This window comes from Sarcophilus harrisii, chromosome 2 (genome assembly GCF_902635505.1).
Source record: "Sarcophilus harrisii chromosome 2, mSarHar1.11, whole genome shotgun sequence".
Lineage (NCBI taxonomy): Eukaryota > Metazoa > Chordata > Mammalia > Dasyuromorphia > Dasyuridae > Sarcophilus > Sarcophilus harrisii.
Window position 1 is genome coordinate 572,439,049 of NC_045427.1, and position 24,997 is coordinate 572,464,045.

A 24,997-nucleotide genomic window follows, 5' to 3' on the forward strand; every position below is an offset into this window, starting at 1 on the left:
AGGCTCCAAGCTCTAGATGAAACCAAAAACCTATAGAGCCACGCCAGCACCATCAGCATCCCCTAGGAGCCAGGTGACTATAAACAATAAGTTAGGATTAACAACAATAAGATCATGAACACTGTCAGTTCACTAGCTTTGAACCTTTTTTGCTATTAAATAGCTCTGGTTGCCTACACATAGATAGAAATGGAAAATTCATTTAGAAAATCTGTCTTATTATGAAACTAAAATCAAGTTAGTGCAATGATTGTAGTGATTTCTTTAAGGACAGACCCAAGCAATGCTGAAAGTTATCTAAATACTGTTTTGAGATTTAAAGAAATAGAAAGTCTATATGGTTTTACTCAGAGCTGGAGAGGCTGATTGTGAGTGGGAATCTAATGGGAATCATCTTCCTCGTTCTAAAAACACAAAACTGTGTAATGAAAAGTTCCCTAGTCTGGGAATCAATCCTTAAGCAAACCATTGTATTCCTTTGAGCCTTGATTTCCTCATTTTTTTTTAATAGGAAGAGTATTATGCCCCATCCTATCTACTTAATAAGGTTATTCTGAAGATTAAACGTTGTGGTATAGGTGATTTCAGGCAAAATCCTTCATTTCTCTGTTTCCTCAATTGTAAAACGTGAAGGTTGATCTTTATGCCTCCCGGACCCAACTTATGATTCTTTAATTCTCGTTCTGCTTTAGCCATTTGAATTACACCAGTCTAACTGTTATAGTCAATAGCTGTGATATTACTTTTGATTCTAAGGACAATCATTTTTGTGGTGTGAGCATCCAATCTGCCAACTTTTTATTTTTTATTATTTTTTTATTTAATAGCCTTTTATTTACAGGTTATATGTATGGGTAACTTTACAGCATTGACAATTGCCAAACCTCTTGTTCCAATTTTTCCCCTCCTTCTCTCCACCCCCTCCCCCAGATGGCAGGATGACCAGTAGATGTTAAATATATTAAAATATAAATTAGATACACAATAAGTATACATGACCAAACCGTTATTTTGCTGTACAAAAAGAATCACACTCTGAAATATTGTACAATTATCCTGTAAAGTAAATCCAAAATGCAGGTGGGCATAAATATAGGGATTGGGAATTCAATGTAATGGTTTTTAGTCATCTCCCAGAATTCTTTCTCTGGGCATAGCTGGTTCAGTTCATTACTGCTCCATTGAAAATGATTTGGTTGATCTCATTGCTGAGGATGGCCAGGTCCATCAGAATTGGTTATCATATAGTCTTTTTGTTGAAGTATATAATGATCTCTTGGCCCTGCTTGTTTCACTCAGCATCAGTTCATGTAAGTCTCTCCAGGCCTTTCTGAAATCATCCTGTTGGCCATGTCTTACAGAACAATAATATTCGATAATATTCATATACCACAATTTATTCAGCCATTCTCCAATTGATGGACATCCACTCAGTTTCTAGTTTCTGGCCACTACAAAAAGGGCTGCTACAAACATTCGTGCACATAAAGGTCCCTTTCCCTTCTTTATAATCTCTTTGGGATATAAGCCCAGTAGTAACACTGCTGGATCAAAGGGTATGCACAGTTTGATAACTTTTTGAGCATAGTTCCAAATTGCTCTCCAGAATGGTTGGATGTATTCACAGTTCCACCAATAATGTATTAGTGTCCCTGTTTTCCCACATCCCCTCCAACATTCCACATTATCTTTCCCTGTTATTCTACCCAGTCTGACAGGTGTGTAGTGGTATCTCAGAGTTGTCTTAATTTGCATTTCTCTGATTAATAATATCTGCCAACTTTTTTAAAAAGCTTTTTTTTTCTTTTTTCTGTTTGTTTTCCCACATACCCTTCATCTTTTTTTAAAATAGAAGATAATTAATTATTTATTTACATATTCTTATGACCTTCAGAAACCCAAGAAGTCTCTACTAATTATATCACAATTAATAATATTCTGGTTATGCTTCTGATATGAGTTAAGAGAGCAATTTTGTCCCCACATGATGTCTTAGGTTCAACACCAAATATTGAGATTGATGCATAAATATTAGGGTTCAATCATGTGAAGAATTCACAATGGCCATTCTCTTTGGCAAAAAATAGGTTTATTTAGGAGAAGAGGTTACAGACAAAATGAAGAGATACCAGGAATGGTAAATATGAAATAGAATTGGGAGAATATATAGTTAGCAAGGAAAGGGGTTTTATCAATTAATAATGGAAAGGACAAGTTCTCTAATAGAACTTACAATTAACCAAAAAAAAAAAAAAGAGAATAATCCATGAATTAGGGGCACCCTTAACTGCCAGGCTAAATCCTAAAAGAGATTTAACAGCCCAATAGAGTTAGATAAGAAGGAAAAAGACACCATGAGGCAAAAGGGAGACATTGTGAGACATGGAGAAGGGGGAAGAGAAAGTTACTACCAAGGCAGAGAGTTGGGGTGTACTATAATCCAAAAGGGGTTCAACAAAGATGGCATGAGTGATAGACTGATCTATAAGGAAAATTTAACCTCAGGGATTTGACATAACTTGGATTTCTGACCGAACATACCAAAGTGGGACTACCCATGATTTCCAGAGAGTGGGAGTGGGAGGCTAAACTGATCCCCCCATCAGTGTCCTTCCCTGCTTTCTTCAGCATACATAATCTTATCAGTATTTCAGTCATTGCCCATTAGCCCTACCTGGTAAGTGACAAAGAACCTTAGCACTTCTAAGTAATAAATGCCTACAGGAAGGGTTGGAGAGGATAGAATAGTCATATGAGCTAGGAAAAATCATTGATTAAGATTAATTGAAACACAATATTTGATTATATAGTGGGCATTATATATGTATATATGTATACACACACACACACACACACACACACACACATATATATATATATATATACATGAGCTACATTCCCATACATATTTGTATTTTGACCTGTGACAGATTGAAGGAAGTTATTTGTTTGTTTAAGTTCCTACTTTTTTAGGGTACATGGAAATATATCATTTTCATGAAAACTTCAGAAATTATTTCTCTCTCACTTGATCCTTCCAGTAATGAAAGGTAATAGCAAATAAACTTTTAGGTCCCAGGAGACCTAAAACCTGTTCGAGGAGTCTCTTTGGTTTACTCAAGTGTAGTCAGTATACCAATTGGCAAAGAAATCCCTAGGAGTGAATTTATTGGGATTCTCACACAAAAACTAGTTCATGAAACTGCTAGAGGGTCTTAGTGCTTAAGCTTATGGTACTAATTTCATACCTTTGGCATATCTGGAATATGTCAGAGTCACAAAAAACAGCTGTTTAAGCAATATGAGTTGGTGACAGTGCTAGAGTTAAAAACAATGTCTTTTTAAACTGTATTCCTAAATAAAGTTGAAAAAAAAAAAAAAGCTTAATACATACTCATGAAGCAAACTGGTCTTGCTGTGGGAATGAGTAAGATTGAAGCAATTAGAAGTCTTGAGTAAGTGAGAATCAGGAAAGAAGTATTCTTCAAAGCTTGGTCCACAGTGTGAATGCTATGCTGCTTTCTGAAACAATCCACCTTGCATTGATTGTTTTCCAGAAATAAATGTGTGGCTTGAGGTCAAAACACATTTCAAATCATTGTGAAAGATTACATTAATTCTGGTAGTTGAATAAAATTTGAAAGCCTTTTTCAGCATTTAGTTTATAATGTAAATGGCACAGAAAACTTTCTCTATGTGCAATGGAACTAGTTACAGTGAATGTTTTGTATAAGAGGTTGTACAGCAAATAAAATGAAGTGGTCAATTTACTTTTGCAAAGAGAAGATGTAAGAGCTGCAATGGAAAGCAAAAGTAAAGCATAGCTGTGTGCAGTGAAAAGGGCATGTGGGAATGGAATGCTGAGCTAGGCAGAATATCAGGAGACTGTTGCTTCAACATTGACTTGGGGAAAATATAATATTGACACATTGGAGCAGGTTTTCATAGTTGATGAATAAAGGCTTTTGACCTTGTTTCAGTCAACTAAAACCAACATTAATAGACATATGTACATGTACATGTATATATGTATTGTATAATTTATTATATTGAACATGGTATTTTATTTTATATATAAAATTAAATATTAGTTACATAGGCCATCTATACAATTAAATATATAGTATGTATAAATATGTAATTAAACAAATGTGTATTTACACATGTATATTTTGCAGTACTCATTTGTTTCTAAAATATATGATTTGGAACAAAATGCAATTAAAATGACAATTTAATCATTTTATAAAATGTTTTTTGTAATATATCATTTGAATTTTAAAAGCAAATATTCCCAAATCTATGCATATTTATAGTACATTATTATGTAAATGAATATGGATAAGATGATGATAAATAGAAACAAAAGTTAGTTATATTTCAACCTTCTGCAATTTTGTGATGATTGCTTTTTCATTCTGCAGACCCTTTGTCAGTTGCCCTCACTCCTAACTCTAAAAAATATCTTATGCCATTTTTTCCCCAAGAACATGAGCAATTTGGAGATTGGAAAATTGTCCATAGTCTTTTTCTTCAGTATATTCCATTCACTATTTTGGGGAAATATTTTTCATGAATGGGAAGAAGTAGCTATTTGTTGTGAATTCTTTTAAAGTTCATGTAATCAGTTATCAGATATCTTTATGTGCAGCAAACCTCAGAAGAGTGAGTTTTTCTTTAAAAAGAAAATTTATAGGGTTTAAGCACTTTATAACAAGATTTTATTCTTGCAAATAGAAACTTCATTTCCTAATATTACAAAATTATATAGAATATCAAGCTAAGAAGAGGTGATAGAGAATACATGGAGAGTGAGAGACAGAGACAGAGAGAGAGAGAGAGAGAGAGAGGAGAGCGATATATATCTGTATTATAATACACATATGGGTATATGTTTACATGCATATACAAATTATTTATATTTGTGTATGCATAGAGTAGGTAGGTGTAGGAGTGTGTGGGTAATGAGACTCAGAAAGGTAAGGTTTTGGCTTGAGATACCAAGGCAAGTACTTACAGGGCCAGGACCTGAACCCATTTCTTTAGATTTGTCATTCAGTGCATTGCTCATTCTACCATTTCACTGAGAAGAAATATGGGACCTCAGTTCAATAGCATGATAATCATAGAAGAAATACACAAGAGGATCACTATGTTCTCAGTATCCTGCCCATGGGAACTACCTTATAACACAGTTCTTTTAATATCTCAGTAACTCAGCTCCTTTAGTTCGAATTCTATTTTATAGGGAATAACTTTAAAGAGAAGTTTATAGGTTGGCCCCAAAAGGAATTTCCCAGAAAGGCTGTACCTATATTGTACCTGAGAGATCTGATAGAGCCATGTTCACACACACAAGGTAAAACTTTTACTGGTCACACCTTTCCTATGATGCCCCAAACTCAATACTACCCTTTATTAGAGAAGCAAATTACTGGTAGCCACCGTTCACATGGAGACATCAGAACTGGTCTCAATTCAGGGTCATGAAATGCTTTTGGGAAAGATCTTCTCCATCCATTCTACTCAATAATGCTTTCATAGTCTCATACAGGATTAAGAATGCATCAGAGCTATAACTTGGAATTTTTTTTAAGCTAGAACAAAAAGAGCTCGGTAAGGGGGTTAGGGGGAAAGACAGAGGGAGAGCCAAGGATTGTCACATAGAAGACATAGCCTAGTCTCAAATGTAATGATGCCTCAAGGGGGTACTTCTTATCATTGCTCTTCATCTAAGAAACTCCAAGGCCTGAGTGGTCATTTTCTCTGGTTGTCCCTCATGCCAGGAATTATCTCCCTCCTCATCTTCATCTCCTGGTTTACCTGGCTTCCTTCATGTCCCAGCTAAAACTCCACTTCCTGTAAAAAACCTTTCCACAATTCTCTTTGATGCTAGTGCCTTCCCTTTAAAACTCATGTCTGATTTATCTTACATTTAGCTTGTTTTTTGCAAGCTAATTATTTGCATACTATCTGCCATCATACTGTGAGCTTCTTTAGAACAGGGACTGGCTTATTTTTTTTTTTTTCTTGTTTTCATGCTTTTGGGTTATTGGTTGTTTTTTTGTTTTGCCTTTCTTTGTATCTCTAGAATTTAATATAGTGCATGGTACATAGTAGCTGCTTAAAAATGTTTGCTTAATTGATGAGTAAGAACTTATTTTGATATAAGTCAAATAGCACTGATGACTTTCCTTTCTGTAACACCAATTCTGGCATGCAATTGTCTTCAATGGTTATGATTATATAATGGTTCACAGATGATTTGTGATTGTTCTTTAGGAAAATGTTATAATATTTTAAAATAAAAAGTCACAAAAAAGAAAAAACAAATATTCTGTAAGAAGTAACCTGGATTAGCAGAGAAAGCTATTGAGATTTGATTATGGCACAAGCCAATTAATTGTCAATCTTCATAGCTTTGAGAACATTCAAAAACATTCCAACTAACATACAAAGCATAAAATTGTGACCAACACTTTCTTCATACAGAAGACATTTACAGTGTCTTTTATTATGGAAAGAAAAAATTATCCTAAGAATCATTTTGTTTAGAATCAAGAAGGGGAAAATTCCTGCTATAGCTGCATCTGCTCAGAGTGGACAGCCAGGTTTAGTGAGAGCTAAATGAGTTAAGTGCAACAATTTAGCTAATTGAAAGGCTAATCTAATGGTGTCTGGCTTCATAGCAAGTCCTGACTCTCACCAAGCAAGGCAAAAGGGTTCCTGTGTGCTAACATTTTTGAAGCTCCTGACATGGAAACAAGGATATTCAAATACTAACCTTCTAGATTAAGAGAAATAACAATTAATGAAAGAGAATGTGGAAGATGTCTCTGTTCATCTGAAAAAAAGCCTATGAAATTCTTATGTATTTTCTTTAAAACAGCATCTCATTTCCTCTAAGCTTTCTCCAGAATATCTATTTATATGTACATATGTCTATATATGCAGTATACATATACAATATGAATTTATATGACAGCCTAGCTAAATTCACAAATCAGGATTTTTTTTTCCTGCAGTTTATCCCCAAATCTCAGAATTGGAAAGCTGAAAGAGACCTCGACAGTCATTTCTTTCAGCTTCATGAAAAATTGTCCCATTACAACATACTAGACAAGTGGTAATTCAGTATTTGAGGCTGGAAGAGTCTAAGAGAGCTGCTTTTGAGATTATGATTTATCTAGCCTCACATAGTAAGTATCTGAAGTGTTGGATAATAATAATGATGGTATTTAATGTTTATATAGCTCTTTAAGGTTTGTAAAAGCTCATTATACATAGTATACCATTCTGTGAAGGAGCAATTATTATCCCCATTTGCTAGATGAAGTGACTGAGACCTTAAGAGATTAACTGGGGTCTCAGATACAATTGGGTCCCAGATCTTCTTGATTTTAACTCCAGCGCTACTTTTCTCAAATACCTTGAATAAAGATCAATGTAGCCTGATGACTTTATATTGTCAATAATTTGATTAATCTTTACTACAGCCTAGCAAGATAAATAAATAGCACCTATCATTTTAGCATATGCATAATTCAGAAGCCTTTAACTGATCTTTTACACAGAAAGTTAGTTATGGAATCAGACTAAAATCTATACCTATAAAATATCTATACCTATAAAAATTTTCTATATAGAAAATCGACAAAGGACAAGGATGATATTTTATCCTTTTTTTGGTTGATTTTATATATTTATATTTGATTTATATATATATTTGTTGATTCTATATATATATATATATATATATATATATATAGAATCAACAAAGGACAAGGATGATATTGTAATATATAATATATAACTATATAATATATAACAGACTATGTCAGTGATCGCCATGCCAGTCTAACCATTGGTTAGATACCATTTAACTCCATTTAAATGATGATGATGATGATATAATTATCATCATCTCTATGTTGCTTTAAAACTCACGTGTTTAACATGTGTTATCTCATTTAATCCTTACAAGCTTGCAAGTGTGGGTATGATCATACCATTTTAAGATGGGAAAATTGAGATAGAAAAAAGTGTAGCAATTGTTTAATCACTTAGCACATACAAACAATAGTTTGAGGCAAAATTTGAACTTGGGTTACCATTGACTCCAAGTCTATCATTCTATCCACAGAACTACTTAGCTACTACAATTGCTTTACAATTGAATGAATACTATATATAATCTGATGTGGACAAAAATGCATGCATAAGAGCTGCCCCTATAATATTATGGTAACCCAAGTTTGAATATTTATAGATTACTATGTAGTTAAGAATGATACCTTTTTATTTTAAATTAATAATTAAAATCAAAATAATCCTTGAGTTGCCTTTATTTCATTAGCTATAGATTAATTAACAATTCTGGGGTTTTGTTATTGTTTTATGTTATACACTGGAATAGAAATAGAAAGAGCAAGGCTATGCATGGTCTCAAGATTTAATTTGGGAATACAAAATGAAATTGATCTACTGAAAAGATCAAAGTCCTGAAGCCTGTTGGTTCAGCAACAACGTCAGTGGCAAGGCCCATGAGTTCCTGGATTACACCAGTAGGTCAACTCTCACTCCCCAGGGTCTGGATGGCACAGAGCAAGGGAAATATTAAGACTTAGAGTTCAAAGAGCTTCATCAGGACAAATATAGTGGGTGATCCCCATCCCACCTAAGCCATGTGAGCAAATAGCTAAAATAAATTCTGGGCAGCTGGACTTGGAGAAGGAATAGAAGGAGGAAGATACTTAATAAATGCTTATTTTCTCTCTCTCTCTCTCTCTCTCTCTCTCTCTCTCTGTATACACATACACACACACACACACACACACACACACACATATATATATATATATATAATGTTAAATAGATCAATTTATTTGTGTATTTTACAGTTTCTCATTAGCTGTGCTTTTTTCCTGATTAAATATCTGTCATTTTTACCTATTAAACTGATCTGGGAATCAAGATTGTATCAGATACCATCTTCTTAATTAGCTATTCATTCCTTAATTTTCCTTTCTCTTACATACTTCCTGCCTTCACTTACTAATGATAATAAAACCCTTTCACTACTTGAAAGCTTTTTGATGCATTTTAAACTTTATAATCCCTAGTAAAAAACTTCTAGGATATTTTTAGCTTTATCATATCTGTCCCACATAAAGTAGGTGGTGGGTTATAAGTGATAGTCATTAGATTTAAAAGTCTTGGAAAACTCTCATACTATATTTCACATTTTTGTCATTGACGTGTATAAAGGCAAAGATGAGTTAACCTATTTAATTTCCTTATGACACAAAACTTAGAGAATTAGAGGGAAAATGAAGTTTAAGTAGGGTCACTATTCCAGGGACAACCCTTTTTAAGTCCCTGACTTCTTCCAAGCCAGAAGAACAGAAGTCATATCTTAAACAAAGTGCTTTTAAATGAGTACTATATCTTTTTTAGTTATGACTTTCAGAACTATTTTTCTGAGGTGCTTATAAAGGATTTTGCTTTTATTGAGACCCCATTATAACTAATGACACACATTTGTGAAGCAATTTGGTATTTTCACAAGTAAAGATTCTGGATCTCTTCCTACCTTTTGAAAAACAAAATATCAAAAGTTGTTGCTTTTTAAAAAGATAAAATAGATAATACATTCTATCAAATATTCGTGCTTTCCCAACCTTGACTCCTCTTTACCCATCACCCTGGCTAGCCTGAACCCATTAACAGCAAAATTTCCTTCTCCTTTGCCTTGCTTTCTCTCCCTTACTCGTCCTGGGCCACCCAGATAGGCAGAGTAAGTAATGAGATGAACCACTATCATCTATTCCAAACACACTATATTAAACACTACAAATTTTATCTCATTTGATCCTCACAACAACCCTGGGAAATAGATTATATTGTTATCCCCATTTTACAATTGAGGAAACTGAGGCAAATACAGTTTAAGTGACTTGTCTAGGCTCATATAGCTGGAAAGAATCTAAGACTGGATTTCAACTTAGGTCTTCTGGATTCCAGGCCCAGCATTTTATTCATTGTGTTACCTGCCTGTGTGTATATATGTATGTATACATATATAATATCTGTGTGTGTATACGTATATATATATATATATATATATATATATATATATATATGTATATAATTCCTTTCTTCTAATCTTGAGATTCTATGATACAATAATGATAATAAAGCAGTCATAACAGTAGAAAGATTATTATTTCATAGTAATAGTAAGAATATTATGAACCTTCTTTGCAAAGATGAAAATTTAAGATATTTTAGCAAGAATTCTCTGATTAGACTATTTTCAGAAGTCTAGAAAGACTTGTATTTACTAATGTTTAGTGAAATAAATAGTACTAGGAAGATGTTGTACATAGTACAGAAAGATTATATGATGATCAACTATCATAGACTTAGATCTTAGTAACACAATGATTCAAGAGAATTGAAATAGACTTGGAGTAGACAATGCCATCTGCATCCAGAGAGAGAACTATGGGGACTGAACATGGATTGAAGTATGCTATTTTCAACTTTTTGTTTGTTTGATTTTTTTCTCATGGCTTTTCCTTTTGTTCTGATTTTTCTTTCACAACATGACTGATATGGAAATGTGTTTAAAATGATTTAACAAGTATAACATACCAGATTGCTTGATGTCTTGGGGGGGAAGTAAAGTAAGAAGGGAGAAAAAATTTATAAGATAAAATCTTAGAAAAATGAATGTTGAAAACTATCTTTATATGTAATGAAAAAAATAAAATATTATTGAATTTTTTTTAAAGTTCTCTAATATAGTCTTTTGGTGTCAGATAAACTCAGTGGTCTAGATTCTAAATTTTAATGCAAACATTTACTATTCTACCCAATACTATCTTGTTTTATAATAATAGTTTTACATGGTGTTTTTGGTTTTTTGTGTAACAAGCTTTTTATAGGCAGGGAGTAAGGTAATATTTGTTTTTCTTTTATACCTCTATAACTAGAATACTGTTAGGCATTGAATAACTGCTTATTGGTTAATTAATTTGATTGACAACCATCGATCTAGAACTGGAATGAGCCCTAGCAGTCATTTAGACCAAGTACCCTATTTTACAGATGAGGAAATAGAAACCCAGAGAGATTAAGTGATTATCCAAAGTGATACAAGATAAAAGGAGAAAGACCTTTGTCTCCGTATTCAATTCATTTTTCATAGCACTGTGCTGAATCCATTTTGGGATGAGAGGATTAAAAATATATTTTTTAATGTTGTAGTGTGTATATTGTTTTAATGTTGTAGTCCCTTTTAAAAGTGAAAATTTTAATGAATGAGAAACATACAAGAAGTAATGCTAGTCATCCCCAACACTATTGTGTGTATTCAATTACAAAGAATCCATTCTTTGTTGATAGCAGTGGATTTAGAGTTATGGTTTTACTGACTAGATATTAATAAATATGATTTCATAGGCAGATCATGAATTTTAAGGACTGTAAAATAGATGTAGTAAAGGGAATCAGTTTAAGCTTCATTGATCAATTTGACACTTACTAGTACTTTCTAATCTTAAAAGTGCTACCCAAAGTGATTTTTAAATATTTACTCCTCAATATGATGCAGACATTATGTTCCCCATTATAACACGAGGAAAATTGAGAGGAAGTAAAATAATTTGCCTATGGCAATAGAAGAAAAATCAATGTCAGGAAAAAGATTAAAACTTACAGCTTGCTGAAGACTATTTAACTGTACACAGATATAGCCAAGTTGATTATTTTCAAAAGAGCTGGGAGAAAGGAAGTCTTCTTCACTAGGGTCATATTTTTTGGCATTTGAATTTCTGGATGGAAATAAGTAATATACGCTTATTTTTAGAAAGAGGCTTAAATTGGCTTTTCTAACTTGCTAGTGATTGTATTTTGAATATGAGACCTTTCTTGCACCTGGAATTTGGGAAATGAACTTGGCAAATAAATCACATTTTCTTTTTACTTTGATCAACCTAATAGATAAATTTATTTTATTAGTAGTTATGTTGTCCCCAGAATGTTTCCATATTAATTCTTTTAAAAAGATTGAAAATTCTCAAGCTACTTTGTAGACAAAGAATTGCAAAATATATTTACTGTGTTGTCAAAAGCATCATTTCGAAAGTATTTAATTTAAGCTATCATAAGGCATTTTCTTTTTTCTGTTATTATCTCATAAGGGGTTTTCTTAATGGAACCTCACAATGCTACATATGGTTACATTCAAAGATTGCATGCTATGAGAATTATTCTTAAAATACCTTTTTACCAGTACGTATACTCTGAGAATACTATGAAAGAAAAACCCAGAAAAACAAACTATGAAAACATAGTTAGAATAATGATATTATTGGGAAGATTGGGAGCAACCTAAATGCCCAATAGTTGCAATGTAATCAAACTGGGATATCAAAGACATGGGATATTTTGATTTAATTAAGCAAATAAGATCTATAAAAGAAATGCAAAGTTTTATAGAAAATAATAGGAATTAAGATGGTGGAAAGAAATACCATTTTACACAGTAATAAGGAATACATATATCCATAGAACCCATCACTTTAGTGGTATAGGGAATTGCTTATAAGAAAATTAATTTTAACAAAGAAAATTGTGTACAGTTCAAATTACAATGTCAGAGGATTTCTCATGGCACCAAAATGTTATATAACTAGTCAGAATGTGTCCAAGATAATAATACTAAAACTAATAATGAATATTAGAATAAGCATTTTATAGCATTTACTATGTACTAAAGTGTTTCCAATTATTTGAGTCTCATAGTAATTGGAGATAGACTATGATTATCCCCATTTTACAAATGAGGAAGCTGAAACAGTGACTAAAAAACATACAGCTAGTAAGCGCCTGAGGCCAGATTGGAACTTTTTTTCCAGAATCCAGGCCCAGCATCCTATACACTGTGTCATTTATGTTCTCTCTGAGATATCCACACATACAAACACACATGTAACCTCCAAAGGTGGCTTTCTAAACACTATATATACAAATGTATGTACACACACACACACATACATAGGAGTGTTTATGCACAAGGAGAACCATTGGTTGCATGTGTTTCATATATTATAGACATGGTTGCATATGTGTATGTATAAATGTGTCTTTCTGTATGTGTATATATATTTATTTATATATTTGTGTATAAAAATACTCATAAATTTAGAAGTAAATAGATAACAATGCAAACAAATATAAATGGAAGTCAATATGTTGCAAATGTTGTCTGTATGTTAAAACTTGCTTTTTCATGAAAAGATATTTAATTGGTTTTCCTTGCAGCTTAAATCTCAGAATGGTTTTTAAGGCCAGTAGTTAATTTTTTAAGATGTGTGAATAGTCCCAAGTTTCTGTGCAGAATGAATCAGGTTCTTTGTTTAAGGAGTCTCTTTTCCCCAGTGATATGATATTCTTCTCATTTGAAGGAACATTTAATTGCACTGCTCATCCACTTTAAATATTTAATAATCCTTTTATTAGTTGCAGGAAAAGAAAGAGATAAGATTTGCAATACCTAATCTTTCCCATCATTTTTTTGTTATCATGACTTAATGAATATTATAATTACAGGTAAAGACAAAAATATAAATTACTTTCATGTTCTTGATTGGAACTCACTTTCAAGCTTATTGGCTTTCATTTCATCTGAAGTGAAAGGAAAAAGAGAGATGCTTGTTTTTTTTTTTCAAAAACATGAGATGAAATTTGCACTACTTACATAATCATCCAACTTAAAACATGAACAGAGAGGGTATGATTCAAGTAGCAAATACTATTACTAATAATTCCAACAATAAACTAAGAGTGTTGCAGGTCTTACAAGGCTTGTTCTTAGCAGATAGTTTGACAAGACTTCATTATTTTTTCTTACCTTTTAAAATTTATTTATTTTTTATTTAAAATAAAACATGATTTGTTTTGATTAAAGAAAAAAATACATCATCATATAAGCAGTCTGCAATTAGGTGACAGCAGCTACCAAATGATGTTTTAAATATATTTTGAATATATTTCATTAGAGTTAGGGTAAAAAAAACCAAATATTGACAGAGGGAAAGATTCCCTGTTTGACAAGAACTTTGGGGAAAACCGGAAAGCTATTTGGTAGAAATTAAATTTAGATCAGTTTTTTTTTTTTTATATCACATACTACTGTAAGTTCAAAAATAAATAAATAAAAATCCAACATTAAAAAAAAAAATAGGAGAGCAAGAAAAGGGAGGTAATTCACTTAGTCTTGGGGATGCATTTCAGTTGCAAGTCCCTTTGTAAGTACTGTGTATCTGAATGCTTTATATACGTGTAACTCAGGACTCAAGGGAAAGACAACTCTCATCTTTAAGGATATGAGTATGAATATGTATATGTCTAATACCTGTAGTTTTATTGTTGGATATAATGCATGTGTAAAAACACATCTATTTTAAAACAAACTATTTTAACCCCCTCCAGCAACTGCTTCGAGAAAGACAGCAGATGGCCAGCCGCCCCTTTGCTTCTGTTGACGTAGCAGTGGAAGTGGGAACTGAACAGACCGACTTTCTACGAGGGACATTAGAGGTAGGAACAGTGGTGCTGAAAGGAGACTGTAATGATTTGCATATTTATATTGCTTCTCTCATCTACATCTGCTTCTGAAACCAAGCAGAGTTTGATTACCTCTACTTGACAAGACTCTGCTACATATGTTATGCCATTTTCAAGGCACAGAGTTTTAATAGCATGACATGAGCTGTGACAAAAGCCACTGGAGAATCTATTAGCTTAGGCTGGAGTGACAGTCTGATCACCTGGCTGCCTTTCATTGACAGATAGGAGCTGAAGGAATTTCAGATAAAGGTATGACAGAGTTAGGCAACAAGCTTCATATCTTTGCTCCTTAGAGGACACATTGCCCCCTAGTTAATAGATCACATCTATCTTAATTAATAAAGTTTTCTGAAAAAGAGGGCACGTGTTGTATTTTAATTATGTAGTTTCATTGTTTTAAGGAGTATAGAATATGGTGAATATTTTCATTTGTGGTTAATGACTGTGTTATTACATTTTTTATTGCAAATGCATAAATACTGTACAGTGAAATAGAAATCATTATATGCAAGTCAATGTGGTATCAGCATCGTGTAATAATGCATGAAATGGTTTCTGAGCATGGGAACAAAAAGTGGAAGGGAAATTTACAAGGTGTGATGATTAATCAAAGTATATTAATGCTTTGTAATTAATTGCATTATATTACTCTTTATTTATGATTATTAAACATGGTTAATTTTTTAATTGGGGGTCTTGCCACAGTAGACATATTTGATTCTTTTAGAATTTTTCCTGTCATTTGTTAAATTCCTGTTTTAATATTTTTAACACTGCCTTTCCTTAAGAAAATATGGTGACAAAAGAGACATTGTTTTAGAAATTTAAATTTTAGGAGATGTCAAAAATGAAAATAGAATTATAACTTTCTACATTTTTAGGCATAATTATAATTCTAACTTTATTTTGATACTTTGAATAGAAATCATCAAGTCAGCCCTAAGTCATACAGACCAATTTCTTGAAAAACATGTGAATTTTTCTTCTTTTGATTTATTCATTTTTCTGTTGCTAAAGATCTCATGTTAAAAGTGATGTGCTGTGCCTTCACATGCTCTGTCCATTCCACAAGCCAGGAATAGTTTGGAAAGTTTACAGTTGGATTATCCTTCATTTCAGTGAGCAAAAATTGGGACATCATAGACAAAAAATTGTTTTGGAGGGGACATTTATTTTACATAGATTCATCACAAATTTTTTTTAAATTTTAATTTATTTATTTTAATACACATTGCTTTCTGAATCACATTGGGAGAGAAAAATCAGAGCAAAGAGGAAAAACCATGGAAGAGATTTAAAAAAAAAAACAGAAAAAAAGAAGTGAATATAATGTGTTGATTTATATTCAATCTCCATAGTTCTTTTTTGGATGCAGATGGCATTTTTTATCCAAAGTCTATTGGGGTTGCTTTGAATCACTGAACCACTGAGAAGAACCAAATCTTTCATAGTTGATCATGGCACATTCTTGCTGTTATTGTGTACTATGTATTCCTGGCTCTGCTTATTTTACTCAACATCAGTTCCTGTAAATTTTTTCCAAGCATTTCTAAAATCATCTTGGTCATCATTTTTTTTTATAGAACAATAATATTCTATTACCTTTATAAACCACAACTTATTCAGCCACTCCTCAATTGACTGGGTATCTACTCATTTTCCAATTCTTTGCCACTACAAAAAGAGCTACTACAAATATTTTTGCACATATGTGTCCTTTCCCCTCCATTATAATTTCCTTGGAATGCAGATCCAGTAGTTATACTGCTGGATCAAAGGATATTCCCAGTTTGATAGCACTTTGAGCATAGTTCCAGATTGCTCTCCAGAATGATTGGATCATTTTACAATTCCACCAAAAATGCATCCGTGTCCCAGTTTTCCCACATCCCATCCAGCATTTATCATTATCTTTCCCTGTCATCTTAGCCAATATAACAGATATGAGTTGGTACTGAGAGTTATCACAAAACTTTTTAATCAATGGAGTTTAATAAATAGGATAAAACAAGCTTTGGGAATGTTATCCTTCTAATACAAATGTGGAAGAGTTTGATAGAACAAGCCCTAGCCATTGAGTTTAAAGTTGGAGTCACAGTTTTGATATTTACTAGCTGCATGACCATGAATAAGCTGTATGACCACTGAAAAATACCTGCTCTATCTATGGTACAAAATTGATGTGACAGAGTACTTTTTAAATACAAAAGCACAAAATAATGCTCATGATAGGTGTTTGTATAAACACATATGTAGAATTAGCATTAGCATGAAGTTACAGATATGGAAATTAAGGCACAGAGGAGTTATATTATATCTCAGTTCTACTAGGTTCTAATCAAGTGCTTTGACCCTTTTCTCTTGTCAACATTAATATCAATATCAAGGTAACCAGAGTACATTAAAAGGCAATATGTGAATGGGGGAAATAAGAAAAAGGAAAACAAAATTCTAAGAACCAGATGATTCAGTTATGAATAAATATACAATATTAAGATGTTACTGTTAACTGCCCTAAGTGTTGCTCTACTCTCCAAACCTCAGAAAGATAGAGATAGGGTTGAAGAGGCAATAACTTAAACTGCAGGAGAGCTCAGCTGTCTTACTATGAGCAGGCTCCCAATCCTTAGCCTATCAATACAGCAAAGCCTCCCAATCAGCAGGATCCCCTGAACAGCAGCCTTTCACACTTAACTGTGGTTGGCTCCTTGATTGCTTCTGTAGTTTTCTGAATCCCACCCTTCTAACTTCTTAACTGCCTCTAATGGCTCCAATTAATGCCTTTTCATAGTCAATGACTCATCTTTCCCTTTGGAGGTCAAACTCATGAAATCTGCTTTTCAGTTATAAAACCTGCTTATTTAATCTTTCCAGTGTCCAAACCAGTTTGCAAATTGTAACTTCTCAAACTCAAAACAGACAAATGCAAATGATATGAGGGACCATAATATTCTGTGGCCTTAGTACCCTATTAATAATCCTCAGATACTCTATATTCATGTGAAGGGAAATTTTATCCACTCCTTTAAATATTCTGTCTCTCAGTTTTTCATGTAAAATAGTTTGTTTTTTGCCTCTCTCAGCAGCCAAATTGTTTATATAGAAAAGGATTGGCATTTTACTTCCTTCATAAGCTGATGCCATTCTTTGTTTCTTTATCTAAAATTTAATTCTCTGTTCCTTTCAGCAAACAAGTCATTTGTGTACAAAGGGCAGTGCCTCATACTTTATAATACTGAACAAAAATAGATTTTTCTTTATGAAAGCAAATTGTTTCAAAATACAGTGAAGATAAAGAATGTATCTAAAATTAAAGGATATATACATAATATATATCAAAATATGTAGATATTCTAAACATATATTTACATGTGTATATATGCATATGTGTATGTGTATATGATTTAAACTAACAACTATTATAGACTGTACTTTATACAAATATAGTCAAATTTGGACTTTATATTCCAACCAGTCTAGTAAAATGTGTCAATGATCATGAAAAAAACAGAGTAGAGAAGACATGATTATTCATTGCACATGATGGAAGTTGGGAAAGGAGATGGTTAGTTTCAAATGGATGGGAAGGTCTTTTGCCAATAACAGAAGTAGTTAATTTAAGCCAAGAGGATTAGCATGTTTGGGGGGAGAAGGTGGGGAGAGTGAAAAAGATAAATTAACTTTGAGACATTTTGAATTTGAGATTTCTGGCAGGAAATTCATGTGAAGATAGATAACAGGAAGTAATTTCCAACTAGGCTCAGAGGTTTGGGAGTCAGAACAAGGCCAAAAATGAGTATGAAGAGACATCTGCATGGAGGTGATTGCTGTCTAAGCCTTTTTGTCATCTCTTATAATCTGCCCATCATACTCAGTAAGTCAGATCAGATTTTATTATCTCTGTTTTTTGGGAAATAAAGAACACAGATAAATTAAACCAATCTCTCAAGACAGTAGAGTTAGTAAGAGAGCCTGGTCCAGAATCCTATATTTAGAACACGCAGGGACTCTTGAAATCATCATGTCTCTCCTCATTTTACAGGTGGTTTAAGTGAGGTGCAAAAAAGTTATTTTCTTAAGATTATATAGACAGTGTCAGAGCCTAAATTAGAATGCAATTTCTGTTTCCCGATCTAGCTCCTCCCCACATAATACTTCAATGCGTTCCATAGGACTAAGGCTTCCTAACTATTATGGGCTTTTGCCATTATTCTGTTCATGCCAACATGATACCATACTGAAATAGGGGAGTCATTTTGTGCACCCCGTGTTTTCAAAAGCTCAAGATGTCTTGAACTCCAACCAGTTAAAATAACTAGGACCCTCAGGCTTTACAATGCTGTAATGCTGTTGTCACTGTTAGGCAGTAGTCAATTAAAGTTCATGTAGTACTTTTTGATTGAAGTACTCAAACAGTCCTTGATGATTGTAAGTCTTCAGCAAGGACTTTCAATGGGAAAGTTATTGGCTATGCCTTAGTATCTTAGACAATGCCAGTGGATGTCACCATATCGTAAATTGCCATAAAGAAATCAGAGTGATTTACTCAACTGCAATAAACTCGGCACATGAGCTTTCTGTTATTTTTATATTTGAAGTTCATCTTAAAAGTCACTTTTACAATTTTCCCATCCTAATAAAGTACCCTAACTTGCTTTAAAAACTAACCTAGTTTAAACAGGGTTTATTTGGAGATTTAATTTAACTCATATAATGAGCAATTTTCAAAGCTGCAATTGCAGCATATTTTATTTTAACCAAAAGGAAACTGTATTCATGTCCTATTAACATTTTGTGTTGTTTCATCTCTCTCCCTCTTTCCCACTCCTCAAAGACAATTAAAAAAATCTTTTTACCAGTGTTTTCATTTTAAATCTTTTTAGTGACAGCATGATGCAAAGGAAAGAGCCTTGTCCAGAAGAGTTTGAATCCCTGCTTTGCTACTTACTCTATGTGTGACCTTATACTTGTCTTTTCACTTCTCTAGGTCTCAGTTTCTTAATCTGTTAAATTACTAATATGTCCTCAGCTCTTGAACTGGAAGAGCTGAGTAGGGATTTACCTAACACAAACTACTAAATAAATACATAACTAATTAATCACAATACCCAATTCTATCTTCATCTGATCTCCCCCCCCCCTTTTTTTCCTTTTACTTAGAAATTTTAGTTGCAGGAAAATATCTCAGGTTTGGAGGGAGGTTGATCAGGAGGAAGTGCCAATGAATAATGCATCCCCATCCTTGGACCAGAAAAGCTTCTCATTTGTATTCTACCTTTTCTTTGGTGTACCCAACAGCAGTAATTTTGATATCACATTGAGATCAATTGCCTAGTATATTAGGACAGTTCAACCTGGGCTGTTTTTATAAGAAACCTCTCTCCCAAGGTGACAGACAGATTGTTAATATCTTTGCCAGAGAAAGAAACCAACAGTTCTCATGCTAAGAGTGTTACTGGCTTGGCTCCCAGAACAGCAGGCACTGGGGTCTGCCACTATTGGCCACAATCTTTGTTCTCTCATTTTGTTTCTAGTCCATCATCCCCTTGGATTAATAGTTCTTATGACTAAATCAACTACCTGACCAATGATGCCTTTTTCTAAGTTTTCTTCCTTTTTAAAATTTTTGAAATAACAATAAAAGTTCTATTTTGATTGTTCATCAAAACTTTGACTTTATCTACAAGTACTACTATTAGGTATTAACCTTTTTGCTATCATGAACATCTTTGGAAGTCAAGAAAAACCAATTTACCCCTTCTCAAATTAATGCTTTAAAATACATAAAATAAAATGCATGGGTTACAAAGAAAACTAATTATATTGAAATGTGCTTGAAAAAATGTGTATCTATATATTAGTGTGGGTGTGTGTGTCTATATATATGTAGTACATATGTGTGTGTGTGTGTGTGTGTGTGTGTGTGGTTTACAAGCCCTAGGTAAAAAAAAAAATCCCTACTTTAGTACCTTAGTATAATATTGTAGATCAAATGAATATTCATACCAATTTGATTCTGGGAATTATTCAGACAAATAATAGATATATCTATTATACAAAAATCCCTAAACTGAAATTAAAAAGGCTACATGAAATAGAAGATATGACTGTGCCCTCAAATAATTTATACTCTGAGTTTATAAGATATTTATTCCTGAAAATTCTAACTGTAAGAATGAAAGTTTATGACTGAGTGCCAAATGATATTTGAGACAACTAGAAATACTATAGAATATCAGAAGAGCAAAGGATAAAGGATCATGATTAATTTGGGATTTTGAAATAGATTAAGAAACATCAGTAACATTAACAGGACTAGGCTCCTCAACTGATATACTTTCTGTTTAGATGTAAGCTTCATTTGAAAATAAACAAACAAAAAACCATTGGTAGTAAATGCATGACTAAAAAAAATATGTGTAAAATGTGATTCCTAAATAAGTGACTATAAGGAAAAATATTTGGTAATTATTATATTCTTTCTTCTATCAGTGCAAATGTCCTTTAAATACAATTACTCACAAGCATGTATTATACTCTTACTTTGAAATAAAAATCTTTAAACTTATTATTTCTATTTTCTTCCAATTATTTTAAAAAATATGTTGAAAATTTATATATTTTGAAGTATTATTTTTAGTATTTAATAAATAGAGGTTTATATTTGACTGACATGGGAAATAAAAATATTTTGGGAAAGAGTGGTGAAGGATAAACAAGGGTAAAGGGATAACAATTCCTAATCCTAGAAACTACATTTTTGTCTGTGTCCTGTAAATCTGAGTACATTCCTCTCTAGTTAGGATAGAGATGCAATGAGGGATCAGATAGTACAAGTACTTGATGGGCATATTGGAAATTCTAAATGTTGCTAAATTAGCTTCTAAGATCACAGAACTTAAATCTGGAAATTACCTCAAGTTATCACCCAGTTCAACCCTCTCATTTGCAGAGGAGATAACAGACTCAGAGCATGTTGTTTTGCAGAATGAAATTTCAACCCAGGTCTTATGACACTAAATTTAGTTTTGTTGTTGTTTTTGTTGCTTGTTTGTTGTTTGTGTGGGTGTATTTCTGTGTAGACTTGTATGTTTTTGTACATAGGAAGAGTTGTCAGGATGCTACACTGGATACATTGGATTCTGTGCCCCATAATTTCAATAAGGAAGTTAGGATTGATTAGAAGTTGCAGTCTACTATTTTCAAAATACATGGTGCTACTGAATATCTAAATACCCAGGACTGGGTTTTCCATAGATGTGATTTTGCCACTAGCACAGTACCACCTTTTGAAATGTCCGACTTTATATACTTTAGACAGATTCTATATATTAAAAACCCCATTTCTCTCTACTCCAAACATCCTGCAAACCACTTTTCCTCTAAAATTTTTACTTCCTATCAAAGGCTGGTCCCCAGAATTGAAAAATTGAATTTTTTAATTCTAACCTTACATTTCCTCTCCCCCACCTAAATCCAAATGGCTGTCAAGCTTTGTCAGTTCTACCACAACATTATACCTCTGATCTCTGTTCTATTATCATGAATTTAGTTCATGTCCATCTCCACTCCAATCTCAGCTATTGTATATGTCTCCTAGTCAGATTAACAGCTTTCAGTCCCTTTTCTCTTTAATCTGTTCTCTATATAACCACTAAAATAATCTTTCTAAATTACTTAGATCATGTCATTTACTTGCTTAAAAAAAAAAAAAAAAAAAAGCACTACTTCCCTGTTGCCTTTAGCATAAAATACAACCTCCCTGGTTTTGCCCTGAAATCTTTTCATTGTCTGTTACCTACCTTTTCTGGCTTATACCACATTATTACCCTTCCACTCATACCAGCCTATTTGCTCTTCTTTGATCTCCAGACTCTGTCCTCCCTTTCCTCTATGTCTTTTCACAAGCTTTCTCTTTCCTCATTTTTAATTTTAAGAATCCAAAGCTTTCTTGAAAGTTCAATTCACATGCCATAAGCTTCCTAAGAGAAGCTTTTCTTGATCCAATTAATTATTAATTATGTCTACCTCAAAAAAATCTTATATATTCACATGTTGCAACCTTCCCCCAGAGAAAAGAAATTTCTTAGGTGTAAAAATAATTTTTCATTTTTTGTTTTTTTGTATATACAACACATTGCTTTCTTTACATGTAATAGGTACTTAGTAAATGCTTATGAATCTGACTTAGATTGGATTGAAAAGCTTCCATTATTTAAAAATACATTAAGGTCATTTATATCTCCTAACTGATCTGTTAGGGTGGAATGAATCAATCATATTTATTAAGAACTTATAAAATGTAGACATTGCTGGAGATGTTGGGAACATGAATACCAAAAGGAAAACAATCCCCAATTTCAACGCATTGAAAGGGACAAAGTGGACTATGGGAGTATGTTTCCTTTTCTTTTCATCAGCTCTGATGAGTTTATTATTTCACAACTGAGTAAGTTCATAACTGCTCTGTCTGATAAAACAAATGTGGATTTGTTTCCAATCTTTAGGGACTGTTCCAAGCAACATCTCTTAAATTGCTGATTGCTCATGCCATGTACTTGGAAGAAGGAATTCATTTTTTTTTTTTTTGGTTCCTTTCATCTGAAAAGTTCTCATTAGGCACGCGCCCACTTTATGTGGGCCCTAGTACCATCATGCAGTAGTTGGGAAGAAGGACTGGTATAGGTAGTTCCATTGTAAGAAAAACATCGGTTTATTTTACAAAATTCTTTTGTACTTTCAGAGATGCTCTATAAAGACAGCATTGTTTCAGCAGAGGAATGAACATGATCTTTAACTTATCACTGTAGATGGACAGGTAAGATGGCTAAGGGTTATCAGAATATGATTGTTTGGGTCAGTAATAATATGTATCTAGGTTTTATTTCCAAGCCAGTTTTTCACATGGCAGTCCTTTTGAAGTGAGAAAGATACTCTAGTTAAAACCCTTGATTTTATGGATGAGGAGATAAGTATAACATAATGGAAAAAGAACTAAATTTGGACTCAAGACTTGGGTGCAAGTCATCTTTATGACACAACAATGTTTAGGAATACTGTGTATTTTTTTTTCAAATGTAGTAAATGTCTTAATACATGACCAAAACTCTCAGAATTGTATAACATATTATAGAAAATTAAGATTTCTCAATTTTTAAATGTGTTACACATCATTTTTAGAGCTTAAAACAAAATATAATATACCTATAGAACAATATACATATTGAATTCACAAAATGAATATGTTGATTCTTGGAATACTAATTGGCTCTTATTTAGAATTATTAGAGTGGCTTTCATACCTCCCTAAGACTATTTAGCCCATATGGTTTTCAAATAGCTTGCTAAGAAATGGGGGATTAATAAAATGAACAGAATCACCGAGGAATAACATGCTTGATTGGACCAATTAGGTTAGATTAAGGGAAGGTGTTTTACCAGCATCAGTATGGTATGAATGCAGCTTATTAATTAAATTAATGTATTGTGCTTATTTCTAAATTAATGGAATTGGAATGCATAATCCAATTATTTTCAAGCACAAGAAAATTTATGTGCCTAAATTTTAAAATAAATGACATTGTAAATGTCCTAGGTTTACTAGAATTAGGGAGTAAAATTCTGCCAACATCTCATTTCATTAGATAATTGCAGGATTCACTGAGTGCATAGCTAAAAATACATGCATAAATGTATATATATGCATTTAACTTTAGTAATGTTTCATAAGTTAGAACTATAAGCATAGATTTTGTCCTTGATTGTTATAAATTTGTTTTTTAAAGTTTTAAAAACTATTTTAATTGAATACTATAGATAATGGAAAATGTTAAAATGGAATGAGTGAAGAAAATGTGAAATATTAACATCCAACTTCTCAGTAGTAAGCAAGTTATATTTGCATGTAAAAGTCTCATATCTTGATAACCCTTAGCCATCTTACCTGTCCATTGACAGTAAGAAGTTAAAGATCATGTCCCTTTCTCTGCTGAAACAATGCTGTCTTTATAGAGCATCTTTGAAAGTACAAAATGACTTTGTAAGGTAAGACCATCATTCTATTCTTAGAAAATAATAAATGGAATTTAGCAGCTTTTGCTGGCAGCATTGCCAGCTCTAGGTGGACAAAGCCTAAATCTCTTTTTTTTCTCCTCAGATAAAAGAAATAATTTGTTGAGTTGGGAAAAGGTACACTCAATAGTGTAGACAGATTGTGTCTACATCAGCCAAAAAAACCTACTAGATTGCATCCTAATGTAGTAATTTCTGAATTACCTACATACATTTTGGCATTAATCCTTTTTGGATTCTCATACAATGTTTGAGTGTTTTCAACATAATGAAAATTAATATTGACAAG

General features: G+C 32.7%; 1 protein-coding gene across 1 annotated transcript in view; it reads left to right on the top strand.

The window, feature by feature from the left end:
* ATRNL1 (attractin like 1) overlaps positions 1 to 24,997 on the top strand; it is a 1,159,225-nt gene that overhangs the window by 867,891 nt on the left and 266,337 nt on the right. Inside the window, exon 27 of the mRNA XM_031949462.1 lies at positions 14,500 to 14,607. Within this exon, the coding sequence (XP_031805322.1) occupies positions 14,500 to 14,607 (108 nt within the window). The remainder of the gene's footprint in view (positions 1 to 14,499; positions 14,608 to 24,997) is intronic.